The sequence below is a fragment of the Seriola aureovittata genome, chromosome 2 (assembly GCF_021018895.1).
Source record: "Seriola aureovittata isolate HTS-2021-v1 ecotype China chromosome 2, ASM2101889v1, whole genome shotgun sequence".
NCBI classification, from domain to species: Eukaryota; Metazoa; Chordata; class Actinopteri; order Carangiformes; family Carangidae; genus Seriola; species Seriola aureovittata.
This window is the reverse complement of record NC_079365.1, coordinates 22,202,574-22,218,524: the sequence shown is the minus strand read 5'-3', so window position 1 is coordinate 22,218,524 and position 15,951 is coordinate 22,202,574. Positions and strand designations below refer to the sequence as shown.

The following is a 15,951-nucleotide window of genomic DNA, read 5'->3' as shown; positions in this document are numbered from 1 at the left end:
TGTTGATGTTATGACTGAGCACAGTGGGACTAACAGATTAACTGGTTTTATAGACTATGCAGTCTGGTAACAATCATGTACCAAACTACAGTCTGAAATATTTTGAGGTACTCCTGCTTTACTTGAATATTACAATTTTTACTATGTACATTTTTACTAAATATAAAATTTTACTTTGCGCTCCACCACATATATTTTGAAAAACTCGCACCGGAAAAGCTGGTCTTGTTCTGGCTAGCGGAACACGGGTCTGTGCTGATGGCAGGCGGCTACCTGTCAACAACCTAGGCATAGCTGAAACTAAAGTCCGTGTGGCTCTTTGTCGTCTGCTTATATCAGGTATGGACATTTAGTCGTTCACTGAATGAGAGATCTAAGATTTGCTCGACTGAACGATCGAAGCTGCTCAAAGAGCTGGGTGGTGTTAGCATTACTTACGTTAGTTAATGCTAAAGCTTCGGTGTTCAACACGTCGGCGAGCAAAGTTGCCCCAGGTGGTGGTGGAACTTCTCACTTCCTATTAGTGATTATATTACATCGTAACAATATCGCATTCGAACCCGTTAATACACAAAAGGTTGGTGTTTGAAGCTGTCTTGATAAGAAATCTCATGCTGGCTAACCCTGATGCTAACCTGACAGTTAAAGCTATTAAGCTATAGTTGGACTGCCTTTCTGTTGCAGGTAGCAGGAAACACGTCGTCTCTTTTGACAACTTTATGTTGCTGTCCGATACACTCTACCTCTTTCTCATAAACTATATTAACGCACCCCCACTCCCTCCGTCTCTACCATTTAAGATAAACTACCTTCTTGTTGTGTCAAAGGATATTTTCAAAGATTAGCAAACTAGATTTAGTGAGACTTAATATAGCTTAGTTAAGGATGGGATTTTCTGTTGTGGAAGAGACTCGGTGGTGTCTTGAAATAGCTAAGATTAAACATAATCAGTGGGTAACGTACATTTTGGTACAGTGTGTGTCTGCACGATAACAGCTCACGTTTAGCAGACATGACAACAATGTCAAATTTACAAATTGTAAAATGTACAAGATTTAGGAAATAGACAGAGCCAGGCCATAATTAAATTAGATTGCCTTTCAGTGGGACTATATACAGAAGAAATAATGTTAAAATATGTGTGCAGTTTAAGTAGTTTAAATTCATGATACAAATTAAATGAAGTATTGTTGTGTAGTAGTGTAGAGTGTTGTGTAGTATTGTATGTTTGAGTCAGCATCACTACAAACACACTCTTTCACTGTAATGTTTCTAAATACCTCGAATTGTAATATATAGCCTTTTGTTTTGGTTAAACAGTCTCCTCAATCCATACTTGCCTTTGTACGTAAAGCCAGGCTATAATTTACACTTACCATAGCAACCTAATCGCCTAATCACTCTTTAAGTAGGTTACCTGAACAAAGTCTTCCATGTTTACATGTGATGTCACTGTTTACAGTTGTTGCAGGTCCTTTTGTTGCAGCCAAAGAAGGCTGCAGTGTTATGGATGAACCATGAAGTCCCAATTGCAAGTCACAGGTAAGTTATTGTTATTGCAAAATTTGTAAGATTGTCTAACAACAAAATGAGACAAGAACTGTGCCAAATTGATAATGTTGTAGTGTTGATTATTATTTGACTTTGCTAATGAAAAGTTGCAGGTTGTGCATAGTTAAGTTCCAAATTCAGCATTGGGAATCACAGGAAGAAGTAGTATTACTATAATCATACGTGAATGGTGTTAGCAGATTGTAGCATCTCTACCAAATGCCACATCTTATAAATTCTGCTGAGACTTAAGTTACACTCAATTGACAATTTATTGAGTACACCTAGCTAAGACTAATGTAGTCTGATACAACAGTTCTGTCATGCTTCTGAAATGTATTGCGCTATATGGACAGGTGTTTCTAGTATTATTCTGTTGGTTTCTTCTTTCTAGTGCTTTCAGCCAGGCTGAAGGAAAACAAAAAGAACTGGTTTGGTCCCAGTCCATATGTTGAGGTAGCTGTGGATGGCCAGTCAAAGAGGACTGAGAAGTGCAACAATACACACAGTCCCAAATGGAAGCAGGCTCTCACAGTGTAAGTATGACTCTTGTGTTTGTGATAGGAGAAGAAACAGTTTAACAAATAGCTGATTAATTATTGCTATGATGATTGTTGATTGTGGTTTTGCCATTTAAATAGGGCCCAGAATGAATAAATAATTTGGTAACTATTAAGTAAAACTCTTAACCCACCACAGGGAAATCTTAGCATAATGTTTTATTAAACTGAATAATTAGATGACTGTGTCTCAAAATCACAGATTGCATCAAATCTAAAATTTTGTTTTTTGTTACCACCCTAGAGCTCATTGCATCTTAAAATAGTTTTCTGGTCTTACTGAAATTTACACAACTACAATGACATTAAATATAGAAAAGCAAACAGACCCTCACATTGAAGTAATACCCAGAATTAGATAATTGAAATAAAAGAGATGTGACAGGAGAGGTTAAGAAGCTATAGCCTTTTACAGTGGGCCTCCCCCGCCTGGAGAAACAAAAAAAAAAAGAAAGAATACCACAACCATCACTGATTGATTTCCTCAGAGCTGATTATTTTGTGCCATCTTCTCACTTTTCTACAGAATTGTGACTCCAGTCAGCAAGCTGATCTTCCGTGTTTGGAGCCACCAGACACTAAAGGCGGACATCCTGTTGGGAATGGCCACACTGGAGATCCTTGAGACCCTTAAAATTAATGACCTGAAATGTGAGTTCTCACTACTTTCTTACTCCTATGGGCTCATCTTTGTGTTCATGTGTTCTTTTTTTTTTTTTTTTTTTTTTCAAAAGGTCAAACAAAAAAATTGATATCAAAATTTCCCCTAACTTTTACATTTTCTGACATTAGACAACTATAATTTTGTTTAGCTGTTTGGAGATATTGTTATTTGTCGCTATTTTTTTGAATAGGAAAAAATTGCTTTCCAAGAAGTAGAGCATGGCATTAATAGTTTCAGGCTCAGGGGGGTTGATTCCCACAGAACATTACGAGGTAGTCAGGAAATAGCGCCCACTGCAAGGCTTATTTATTTCAGGATAATAACCAGTTGTATCCCATGTAATCTCACTGTCAGTGTTCGTTTTTTGTGTCTGTGTCTATCAGGAGCCTGTCATATTTGGCAGATGTACGCACTTTAGACACTATACACACTTGTTATGTAAGAGTGCATATCTGCCTGTGTTTGTTATGGGAATGCTTTATTGGGCTTTGATAAGCGTAACAACCAGCCTGCACACTACTCTACTAGATTTTCATTTCACTGGAATAGAGGCCTCACCTAAGCTTGTGACCTTCTGGGTGCTCTGAGTATGTTTATAACTCGATACAGAAAGCTCTCCTCAGACCTGGTCAGCATGCACAAACCATATGACATTAGCGTCTGGTTCGTATTCTGTGTTAATGCTGTGTTAAATGCTTGCTTAAGGCAACATTGCTTGTTACACCTCATGTGACTAAAGTGCTTTGAGCTGGCTGACAATTGCCATCCTTAAAGCCGCATAATCCACCAGCAGCACTGAAAACAGCAACAAAATACCAGTGAGCGTAGCCCTTCTAACTTCTTGTTAATTTTAATCTCTGATCACATTTGGAAGTGCATGTATACATGGGCAATTTTGACCACTTCCGAGGCAACCTTAGCTTGTGTTTTCATTTTATTTTGATGGGTTAATGTGGTTTATTGTGTGATGAGTTCATCTGAGGTGTGTTGTTAAATCCAAATTACAAGTACCTGTTCATGTGTTCAACATGTTGATTCTATCCCCATCCCAGTGTGTGAGGTGGTGCAGACGCTGCAGCTGTGCTCTGACAGAGACCCCCAGGATGTTGTAGGTGACCTGTCAGTCTGCCTGGACGGCATGCAGGTGGACCCCGAAACCATTGCTGAGAGAGAATATTGTAAGGAACCACACACACAATTAAATCCAATATAAAGTAAAAGGTTGACATTAACAATCTGAAAACATGAACAAGTTGAAGTTTATAAGTCTACTGAGACTTTCTTTTCTTATTTGTAATCAGTTGCAGAGTCATCTATCTTTGTTAAAATAAAAAGTACTGGTGTATGTCAGTCGGTAATTTACAAACACTTTTGCCATTACATACACAGAGCACTGAAAAATATGTTTCTTAGCTGTAAAATGTGCTGCTGTAGTCATAGCATCCTGAATTATTTTGTATAAATTATGTCAATTGTTTTCTTTTCTCTGACATTCTAGCAGCTGTTCCAAATGGAAATGCAAAACAAAATGGAGACACTGGCAACAGGTTTAGTAAACCCTTAATTATTGAACTATTAATGTTTTTGTGCATATCATGTGTTTGGCCATACAAAATCATATCAGTCATGAACCTCATACATTTACTTTTGGGTAAATACTCAATAATTATACCGTACCTGCAGAGTAACATAAGTGTTAACATTTACATTTTGATCCCCAGGTCAAGCAGGGACACGTCTCCCTCCAGTGACTCAGAGGAGTGGGTTATTGTACCTAATGGTCATGCTGTCAACGGTACGGCTTCTCCTTCCCGGTCTCCAGGGGGCTCCACTGCTTCACGTCCTCCTAGACCAACCCGACCTCCTCCTCCAACGCCTCGCAGACCTGCAGCCTCACCAAGTAGGAAAAGCATGAGATGTCAAAGTGACATCAGATACTTTACAGACTATTAGCTCACATACAATTTGACATATCAGTCATTTCACATTCTCGCATACCATGGATGTTCTTGTATATACAGGAACAGTATGTGTATGTCTCTGTGTGTGACACCTGCAATCAGAGCAAATATAAATTAACTCATTGATTTCCTGGTTCTCTCCTCTGCCTTTACCCTTGCTTCTCTCCTCAGCCTCTTCTAGTAGTTCTTCCCCTAGTGAGCTGAGTGAAGCCCCGCCTTCTGATGGCTCCTCTCAGGTGTCTGCCAGTGGGTGCTCAGATCAACAGGATGAATCAGGTGTAGCGACTGCAAGTTCCTCACAGACAGCATCTGGCCCCAAACCAGGGGCCTCTGCCTCAACAGCTGTGGCCACAGCAACTCCAAGAGTCACACCTATGACCAACGGTCCTTTACCTCCAGGGTAAAAGGCAATACTTTTGGTTCTGCAAGTCTTAACTGTTGCCACTGTTTCATAGGAATTTTAGATTGCGGACTATTTATATGTGTTGTTATTGTATTATTTAGCAAAATTCTAGGTATTTTAAAGAATTTTACATTTTTCATTACAGAATCTATTTGCTCTGCAGTAGGCCTCCTGAACAAAACCTGTTTCCTGTACTTTGTCATTGCTCACTAATTTGTATTGGCTCTGCAGGTGGGAGCAAAGGGTGGACCAGAATGGACGGTTGTACTATGTGGATCACATTGAGAAAAGGACAACCTGGGACAGACCTGAGCCTCTGCCTACAGGGTACAAGAACACTTGATCCATCTTTTATACCATCAATACCTTTATAGACCAGTTTCTTTCCTTCCTCAGTTCTAGGCTAAACTTTTCATACAAAGACTTGATCATTACATAGAAAAACACAACTTATTAAGTGACCACCAATATGGTTTCAGACCTAGCAAACTCACACGCACACACTTGGTAATAATGTAGATAAAAGATATCAGTATGTGCAATAAACAATGATAAATCTGAATTGCTGAGGGTCACATGGGGTTCCACAAGGTTCAGTGCTGGGTCCAAACTTATATATTGTACAATCTTTTTAATAGTACTATGTGTTGGGGAAACACATACAAAGCAATCACAAACCCAGTTTTTACTAGTGTGTACATGAATCTTTATTTGGGACTTTTGAGTATATACAATATACATAAAGTATATTTCAGTGTATAAATCTAAAGGGATCTGTACAAAATAATAAATGCGGAATGGGTAGGCATTATAAGCTAAGGGTTCAGCCTACACCTTTTCTGTCATTATAAACTTGTCTTGATTTGATTTGTTACTGTTTCAAAAAAAGACTTATGATTATTTATTTATTTACATGTGTATTTGAGTTGTATAAGTTGAAAATGACCGAAATAAACTCAACTAAAAAAAGCATAATACCATAAATTAAAACTTAAATTAGTACAGACATATTTTATACCTACATTTACCATTAGTTTTTAGATTTAATGTAGTTGCAGTTCTTGAACACATTGAAATAATCTGTGCACATCTGCCATTTGGCTTACATTATCAACTCAGTACTGCCTTCCTTTTACTCTCCCTTCTGTGTAGGTGGGAGCGCCGGGTGGACCCGATGGGTAGGGTGTACTATGTCGACCACATAACCCGAACAACTACGTGGCAACGTCCCACACAGGAGTCAGTGCGTAACTATGAGGAATGGCAGCACCAGCGCAGCCAGCTGCAGGGAGCCATGCAGCAGTTCAACCAGAGGTTCATTTATGGGGTGAGAGCCGTCACAGTCTTTGAAGATTTGTCACAAACATGAACTGTATTTGTTCAGATATATTCATGTGGAAAATTAAGTGAGTATTTTGTGAAAAATGTAAAAACATGCATACATACATACATACTGTATCTATTTGAGATCAGTACATGAAAGTATTGAAAACATTTCTACTGTCTAATACTGTACTATAATGATAATTTATAAATTGTTGGTTTTTAACATTTTAATATAATCCCATAAGTGAAGGTTTTTATGTTCACTTTTTAGTGAACTACTTAACTACTGCCCTCTTGAGGGTATCTAGGTGTAGGAAACACTGCTGTAAACTGTCTCAGTCATTGTCAATTCTTTTCTAAGATCACACATTTGACTCCCCTGCTGAAATAAGCTCACATGAGGGTGACTTTGCAAGGCTCTACATGGTCCAAGTAATGCATAGTTATGGCTCACACCTCATATACGCATAGTTGAGAAACTCTTTTTTTGAGTCAAGATAAAAAATACTATGTATGAGGTCTGTTACACTTGCATCATGGTAATTGATAAAAGCAGTTTTTACAATTATGTAGACTTAAACAACATGCGTCATTCTCTCTCCTGCTCAGCTCCAAGACCAGCTTGCAGCTACAGCCAATAAAGAGTTTGACCCACTGGGACCTCTGCCACATGGTTGGGGTAAATATCACTGAGCATTAGACATTTAGTTTAGTTGTATGTACTGAAATGTATAAAAGTGTAAATAATTAAAGATGTTTTCTAAATCTATGGTTATGTTTTAGTATAAATGCATGAGAGTGAATAAAAACTATAAAAAAATGAAATAAAATGCATTTTCTTAATGCCAGAAAAGAGAACGGACACCAATGGCAGAGTGTACTTTGTTCATCATCCAACTCGGACGACGCAGTGGGAAGACCCCAGGAGGCAAGGGTGAGTGTATGCTTGTGTGTGTGTGTGTGTATGTGTGCCATGTAATATGCATCTTGACACTGCCATACCTTTGTCATACTAAATATAAACAAACCTGCAATATAAGTAATTTACAATATTGTCAGAAAAGATCATTAACTTAACTGTAAGTTCCCTGTATTGCCTGTGAGAGGCAGTAATGTGTCACCAATTATCAGAGAAGAGACTCTTCTGAGTGACTGATATTTGGTTATTATTTTAAGCTGACAAATAGATTCTTATCAAATATCTTAACCAAGGAAATTACTGCAAATCCGCGACTTTAGAGAACTGGAAACCTGTTTACATTTTCCAGTATTTTGACAATTACTGCTTGTGTCTTCTTTGTTAGTGCACACTTTCATTTGTAATTCAATTCCACAATTTCCCTTGTAATGTCAGTTTTGAGTCTAACTCTTTTTGAACTGTTGGTTTCATGTACATTCACTTGTGTTTGTGTTGGTCAGGCTGCTGAATGATAAGCCCCTGCCAGAGGGTTGGGAGATGAGGTTCACTGTGGATGGTATTCCCTATTTTGTAGACCACAACAGGCGAGCCACAACTTACATTGACCCTCGCACAGGGAAATCTTCACTGTAAGTTGTCAAAGTGTTGGTGTAAACTGGCTCACATTAAAATGTATCTTGTACTCTTTATAAGTAGCCTGAACACTCGGACCATTAGATTTATTTCATTGAGGTAGAAACCATTTTCCTATAAACACAATCTCTTCCACATTACACAGAGAAAATTATTTCAGTGGCATTTAAAAAAAATATTGATTAGTGCATGTTTATATGCATTTAAATCACATCAGTGATCTTTGGCCTGAAAATGCCTAATTAGAGAATCCTTAACAGAATGCAGCATCATTGCACTTTTCAAATCATGGATGTTTACTAAATGTAGTTGTTTATCTTGCAGTGATCATTTTTCCTCTGATCTTGTCCACAGTGAGAATGGGCCACAGATAACCTACGTCAGGGACTTCAAAGCCAAAGTGCAATACTTCAGATTCTGGTGTCAGGTATGTGCTATTCGAACATCCCAGAGCAGGTGCTGAAATGCTTTATCCCTCATAATAAAATAGTTGATTCTTAATTTTCATAAATTTACTGATACTGTGTCTTTATATCTACTGGTACTTCAATATGCAAAGATAAAATATAATGTGCATGCTATCTTGCAGGTGTACAGTATTCAAATATTTATATATTTCTTGTTTTTTTTTTTTTTTCCTCTCAGCAAATGTCGCTGTCTCAGCACATTAAGATTACCGTCTCCAGGAAAACCTTGTTTGAGGAGTCATTCCAACAGGTGATCATCTGAATACACTGCCTTCTTACTGTGTTTTTCTGCATTGTTTTGCTAATGCTTGAGGTGTGGAACTGTTTTAATTCTTTACCTGCATTCAAAGATCATGAGCTTCCACCCTCAAGATCTGAGGCGCAGACTATGGATCATATTCCCTGGAGAAGAGGGCTTGGACTATGGAGGTGTGGCAAGGTAAGTTCAGCAATTGTTTTTTTTGTGCAATTGCATCTCATTGTATGACTCATAAGGTGTGTTTTGTTCACATTTGTACCTTTTTTTTTTTGACACCACCCTTGACCCACAAAACCTGTTGTGATAATCCCAGCGAAAGATCTTCTCTTCTGTGGTTATATTTTCAGGGAGTGGTTTTTCTTGCTGTCTCATGAAGTTCTGAACCCCATGTACTGTCTGTTTGAGTATGCTGGCAAGGACAACTACTGTCTGCAGATCAACCCTGCGTCTTACATCAACCCTGACCACCTCAAGTACTTCAAGTTCATAGGACGCTTCATTGCCATGGTATCTGCACTATTTGTAAACACACTTCTAACTGTGCCAGCAGTGTTTGAACACAAGGTGATGGCATGATTAATTTTGGCCCACAAGATGATCGTGTCACCTGACGGCCCAGTATTTTCTTTCTAGGCCTTGTTCCATGGCAAATTCATCGACACGGGTTTCTCCCTGCCCTTCTACAAGCGTATCCTGAACAAACCTCTCGCTCTCAAAGACCTGGAGTCCATAGATCCAGAGTTTTACAACTCACTCATATGGATCAAGTAGGTCTGGGGTTACAAACCTGATTATTTGTTTTCCGTGGGTGGGTAGCTGATGGACACGTGCGTGATTAGGACAGCCTAAAATAGCGTGTTTGCCATCTGCTGTGGTGTACTTTAGTTTACTTTATATTGAAAGTACACATCAGGCTGTACTCCGTTGTTGAGCTGTAGTGTAACCTTTTTGTCTATTTTAACTGTGTTAATTCTGATCACGACTCTCTGGCCTGCAGGGATAATAACATAGAGGAGTGTGGTCTGGAGATGTTCTTCTCAGTCGACAAGGAGATCCTGGGGGAGGTCACCACCCATGAGCTGAAACCAGATGGAGGGAACATCCAAGTAACTGAGGAAAACAAGGAGGAATACATCAGGTACAGCTGCATCCTGCTGTCATCCACCTCAATTATATTCACTTTTACATCTCACACATTTACTGATTGACTGACTGGCATCCAAGCTGACTTTCCATAATTTCAATAAATGGTAGAATATACACAGTATTTCAAGCAACCACTTGTGTTCAAAAGTTGAATTTTCTTTGCTTTGTTTGAATTTTTATTGTTTATCTTCATATCTTTGCATTCAGGTTGGTGGCAGAGTGGAGGCTGTCCAGAGGTGTGGAGGAGCAGACTCAGGCGTTCTTTGAGGGCTTCAATGAAGTTCTGCCCCAGCAATACCTTCAGTACTTTGATGCTAAGGAATTAGAGGTATTGAATTAACTATTCTCTCCACTATTTACTAAAACATAAAACATTTTGGGGCAGTGTTTGTCCTTCTGAAAACTGTTGATTCAGTAGAGAAAAAACCAACCATCCAATTTTGAGTGTGTTCACTACACAATAAAGATGCTTTATTCTTGCCTGTAGGTGATGCTGTGTGGTATGCAAGAGATCGACCTGGTGGACTGGCAAAGAAACACAATCTACAGGCATTATGCACGAAGTAGCAAGCAGATTCTGTGGTTCTGGCAGGTTGGTATATACGTACACAGTCTGCAAGATCAAAACACCATTTCTGATTTATCTCTTCTCACTTTGCTGTAGGAGATTAATACTGCACAATACCAGTGTAGTTAGCTCACTAAAGAACTAAAACTTTGTAACTGTATTGCCTTTTGCTGTTGCTTCACAGACTAAGAGTCTTCACTGGGTCCAAAGATTGTCAAAACTTTTGATAAAACAAAGAAAAACTTTAGGTTTTAGGAATATAATATAATATTAAAAGTAAGTCATACTGGATTTGTTAAAGGCTATTTACATAGAATGATCTGTTGACAGTTTGTGAAGGAGATGGACAACGAGAAGAGAATGAGACTGCTGCAGTTTGTCACAGGAACTTGCCGTCTTCCTGTTGGTGGCTTTGCTGACCTGATGGGTATGCAAAATGGGCACACACACACACACACACACACACACTCACTCTACAGTATATCACATCAGAATAGTTTTCCTGATTTAATCTTTGTTTATTGTTGATTAAATATAGGAAGCAACGGCCCCCAAAAGTTCTGCATTGAGAAAGTGGGCAAAGACAACTGGCTTCCACGAAGCCACACATGGTAAGACCAGTTTTTCTGCTTCTGCTTTCTTAGAAGTCCTTCTCCTTTATCCAAACAGAAGCAGGATTAAACTCTCATGACCGAACCCTCTTATTCATTTCTGATTCAACTACTTGCAAGCCTTTCTTTATTGTTAGTCTTAACTTTGGAATTAGGAGTTATATAATACTATGTGAGAGTCCATTGTTGCTGTACCCTGAATTAGAATTTACAAACTGTTTATTTAACTGATGCTCTTGTGCAGCATCATGCAAAATTAATGCAGCAATGATTGAGATTGATTTCTCAGGCATCAGCAGCTCAAGTAACAAGATGATTTAATGTGCTAACACTGAACAAGATGGAAAGTAAAAGCATTTTTTAATCATCAGTTATTGTATGTTTAAACCCAAGTATAAGAGTAATTTGAAAGCTATATATTTATTTAGTTAAATTATTCTATTTTCTTATTTACCTCTTTGTGTTTCATTGTGCTGTTTTTTTTTTGTTTTTTTTGTTGGCTTGTTTTGTGATTCATGTGCAGATTTGGCTGCTGTAATGAGGCATTTTCTCATGCTATTAATCCAGTACTCTATATAAGAGGTTATGCATTGAATCTAATATATTTACACAAAGAGTCATCTGCTTTCTGTCTCGTTTCTCCGTGTAGCTTTAATCGTCTGGACCTCCCTCCTTACAAGAGCTATGAGCAGCTGAAGGAGAAGCTCATATTTGCCATAGAAGAGACAGAAGGCTTTGGGCAGGAGTAATACAACAGGAGCAGGAGCTGCAGGATCCAATGGAGGAGCAGTGGGCTTGGAGGACCCTTATCCATTTCAGACCAGAGCACATTCCAGCAGATTCTCCTTGCAGCCAGGAACTGCTTATAAAGTGGTAGATGATACATACATTTATTTTCTGTCACATCATCATATGCAGCAACAACAGTTTAGATGTTTAGTTGAATAGATTAATATGAATTTAATGAATTAATTTGCTCCACAAGAGACCTGTTAGTTCACTTATTCCACATATGATCAGTTCCCCCCTAATCTCACATCACTATAGGACGATGGTTGCAGAACAGAAGCTTTTCTCATTCTGTCGTGTCTGTACTTGCAGTACGTTGTGCAAGTGCAGTTTCTACACGTAAATCTGTGAATCTTTGCAGTAGTAACTTCTCAAGAACCGCTGTTTGGGTCTATGCAGAATGAGCAATTTCAGAGGAAAACCATATTTGTGCATTTTGACTTACAGTAAAAAGGTTCATATCTAAAAGCAGCAAAAAAGGCACATATATGGTTTTGGGTCTTTCAGGCTCAACTTTAATTTTTCTTTTGATGGAAGATTTTTATCAGTACCTGATTGACTGGACTGACACCCATAGCACATACACAGTTTCTTTAATAACTCCGCAAAATACGATCATGCTAATTGTAATAATAATTTCTCCTATGTTGACAAGTTGATTTCTTTTCATTCATAGTGAGTTGAAACTTTGAACATGGTTATGTAAGCAGTAAGATGGCTGTGATTGTTCTTAAGAGAGGTTGTATTTTTATGTGCAATAGTTTTGTAGAAAAAACATTTTTTGCCAGTAATAGAGCCAAACAGTGATTTGTTTGATCATTTGTATAGCATTTTGTTAAGTTTCAGCATTTACTATTGATTTAAATTCTTAATATTGGTAGAGGACATTATATTGTATATGGTAAAAGTGCTTTGGTTGCGTTTTGATTTGACAAACTTTGCCTTCTCAACATGGTCTGTGCTGTACATAATATCAGCCTTTTTGACCACTGATAGACACTTCCTTTATTAGTGTGGGAGACTCAAAGTGTGAAGCATTTCTGAAGTCTCTTGATAATTATGAGCTGGTACTGATGACGTGGGAGCATTAGGATGTATTGTGTAATACAAAACAATTATTTGTTGAATAATGACCTATTCCCACTGAATGGTAGCCAATTTGCTGGTAGATATCCAGAATTAAGTATTATCCTAGATCAGTAATGAAAACACTGAATCCTAACTGTTTTTAATGTGTGAAGTGATTAATGCAGTTTATGTAAATATACTTCCAAAGTGGAACATAGTGTTTAATATCTTAATACATATAATTCACATAGGCAGTGGATCCCCTTGAGTTGCAGGCTTAAACTAATAATAAAGATTTGAATTAATGTAAAAGTAATCGGCCCTAGTTTTATAGGGTGTTAGGTATTCAGATTTGTACAGTAATAGTTTATTCCATGTCTTTTCCAAAAAATAGGCCCACTAATGTCAAACTAAGAGTTTGTTTTTAGTATCAAGTAGAGTATGATTTTAAGAAAATGACTATGGAACTGATCTACCAAAGGATTTAATTTAGTTTTTTTTTTTTTCTTTCTTTTTTGTCAACAATTTGACTTAAACTTCACCAAGTTCTTAACGTCCCCTGAATGAATTACACATTTTACACCAGTTGTTACTATTGAGATTTAGTTGTCCTTTATTTTACCCACTGTAAAGTACATAAATGTAAACAAAGCAGTAGCTCTGCTATCTCAATTTTAAAAACAGAATTTGAACAAAATTTCAGAAATATTTTTATCATTAAAAACAAAATACAGATTTCACCTTTTAAGGCAGTTTTAAGGAAACCAAGTCTTAATCTTTCTTAGAGATGTTTTACCTTTATCACTGTGGATTTCAAATGCTTCCTTAGTAGGCGTATCACAAAAATGAGTTTGTATTTATACACAGTTTTAACTTGTGTTGTTACTGTGTATTTATATGAGATCTTGTTGCTTAATATGAGCAGAGCCAAATTAATAAATTGTAATGTGATATTTTTGAACGACTAGTAAAACTCAAGCTCTGTAGTGTGTGCATAGGTGGCGTGATGCATAGTTAAACAACATATTTATGTGTGTATGCCTCCCAGATCACTGACAATTTGTAATTGCAATTTAAATTTCATCAAACTCCTAGCAAAATATAAAAGGAAGAAACTTTTCTTATGAATTTCTATGAACCTTGTGGCTGTATACCATTTCATAATGCTGGTACTTTATAGAAAAAATGTTGGTTGTTCTCACTCACTTGAGCTCTCCCTCACTGAACTCACAGGTGTATTGACCCTAACACAATATCCATTATTGCTTCATACTTAATTGTGTCAGATGTTTCACATTATCTCACATTTATTCCCTTACTGGCAGAAATTCAATATACACACACACACACACACACGCTTACAAATCTCAGTGTGTAGCTACTGGAGTGCAGACTTGTAAAGAGATTATTATTGTAAAAAAAATAAAACCTTGATTTTAAAAAAAAAAAAAAAAAAAAAAAAAAAAAGTGTTGTGATTAAAATGTTGACTGTGGAATATGTTAACATGTTAAAATTACAACTAATGAAATAGCACCTTGACACTCCAAACTGGCTGAATTAACCACTTGACTGTTTAATCACTGCTGTGTTCCAGATCATGGGGCGGTTAAATGTATAGAAATATGCAAATTAATGTTTTAGTTGTTCTGATTACATTGTAAATCATGTTGATAGTGTAATCACTGTTTCCTTTTTTGAAGCTCTAACTTTTTTTGATAAGTGGAAGTCAATGGTTGAATACTATTTATTTGGAGAATGGGTTTCATGTAACAATGAACTGGATTGATTGAGGGAAAAAAAAACGTTAATAAAATGATTTTAACACTGGGCTCCTGCAGGTCACTTGTCAAGTGTAAAAATTATTTACATTGCAACATGTTTAACCTTTTTGTTTTTTAATATGGACACAATTCATTACTTTTGTTTATATATTTCTTCTAAATAAACCCAAGGCATTAGCTGTTTTCATATTTCATATCCTCTTACATTATTAAAAAAAATATGCTTTTCACCATTTTGTGAGAGTAAAAAAAAAACAAAAAACCCAAAGTGTACTCAAAGATATCTATCTATACTTAACTATTGATTTTTGATATTGTCCCAAAATATAATGCACAAAGGGAATGGAAGAGCTGCTCATAGGTGCACAAAAAACTTTAAGGGTGGTGGTGAAACAGCTACTGGAGGCTGCAGACTCCACAACAGTTTAGAGGGAGATATGTTTTTTTTCATTTGACTGCCACGTTCAATAGTTAGTTGTCAGATCAAGATTTTACATATAACACATAAAATCAGATTATTTAATACAATACAATTTTTTAAACAACACATTTTCAACCACAGGTCATTGTACTTAATGATGCTTTCTTACATTACATTACATTCATTTGTCAGACACTTGTCAGAAACAGTTTATAGGTTTATAATAAGTGCATTAAAACTACACAGGAGCAAGTGTTAGATATGTTTGCATTTTAAAGAAATGACTAAAAGCATGTTCAGTGCTACCGTACAACTACTTAAAGATTTTTATTGTTTATATTTGTTTTAAATGAGACATAATTTAATGAGACTTTCTCTTATGAATGAGAAAAAACGCAGAAGTGGTGTGGTGCAAAGCACAATAAAACACTGTTTGCGATTTATTAGTTAATTGCATATCTTGTAATTTGTCAGATAGGAAACAAGTGTCAGTTTGAATGCTTTGAATATGCGGGTGTTGACTTGATGAATGCTCCAGGATGTTTACTCCCTTAAACTGGCTCCTGTTAACAAATAATCTTTCTTTGGCTCCCATTTAAAAAAAAATCCTAACTGAACCTTCTAACCTGACTGAAACCTCCTACTATATCCAAATATTGGTTATGTATGGCTTTATATTTCTTACTCTGAAAAGTGCACGCACACACACACACTGAACAGTACATCGCATCAGAATAGTTTTCTTGATTTAATTTTCTTTTTGTTTATAATGGCCCCCAAAAGTTCTGCATTGAGAGACAACCGGCTTGCACGAAGCCACACA

At 37.0% G+C, this 15,951-nt stretch overlaps 1 protein-coding gene across 2 annotated transcripts; it reads left to right on the top strand.

The window, feature by feature from the left end:
* Positions 1-219: 219 nt before the first annotated feature.
* Positions 220-14,763, top strand: itcha (itchy E3 ubiquitin protein ligase a). Of its 2 annotated transcripts, none has more exons than XM_056400420.1 (24): positions 220-339; positions 1,463-1,542; positions 1,946-2,087; positions 2,638-2,762; positions 3,828-3,953; positions 4,277-4,322; positions 4,497-4,675; positions 4,908-5,136; positions 5,371-5,466; positions 6,292-6,466; positions 7,075-7,144; positions 7,315-7,399; positions 7,885-8,013; positions 8,372-8,444; positions 8,663-8,734; positions 8,835-8,923; positions 9,091-9,250; positions 9,377-9,510; positions 9,741-9,881; positions 10,097-10,217; positions 10,377-10,481; positions 10,788-10,884; positions 10,996-11,068; positions 11,718-14,763. In XM_056400420.1, the coding sequence occupies exons 2-24, from the start codon at positions 1,518-1,520 to the stop codon at positions 11,815-11,817; spliced, it is 2,592 nt and encodes an 863-aa protein (XP_056256395.1). In that variant the 5' UTR covers positions 220-339; positions 1,463-1,517; the 3' UTR covers positions 11,818-14,763. The 2 variants fall into 2 exon arrangements, with proteins under 2 accessions (XP_056256395.1, XP_056256388.1); XM_056400413.1 differs by having other exon boundaries at positions 4,274-4,322.
* Positions 14,764-15,951: the final 1,188 nt, after the last annotated feature.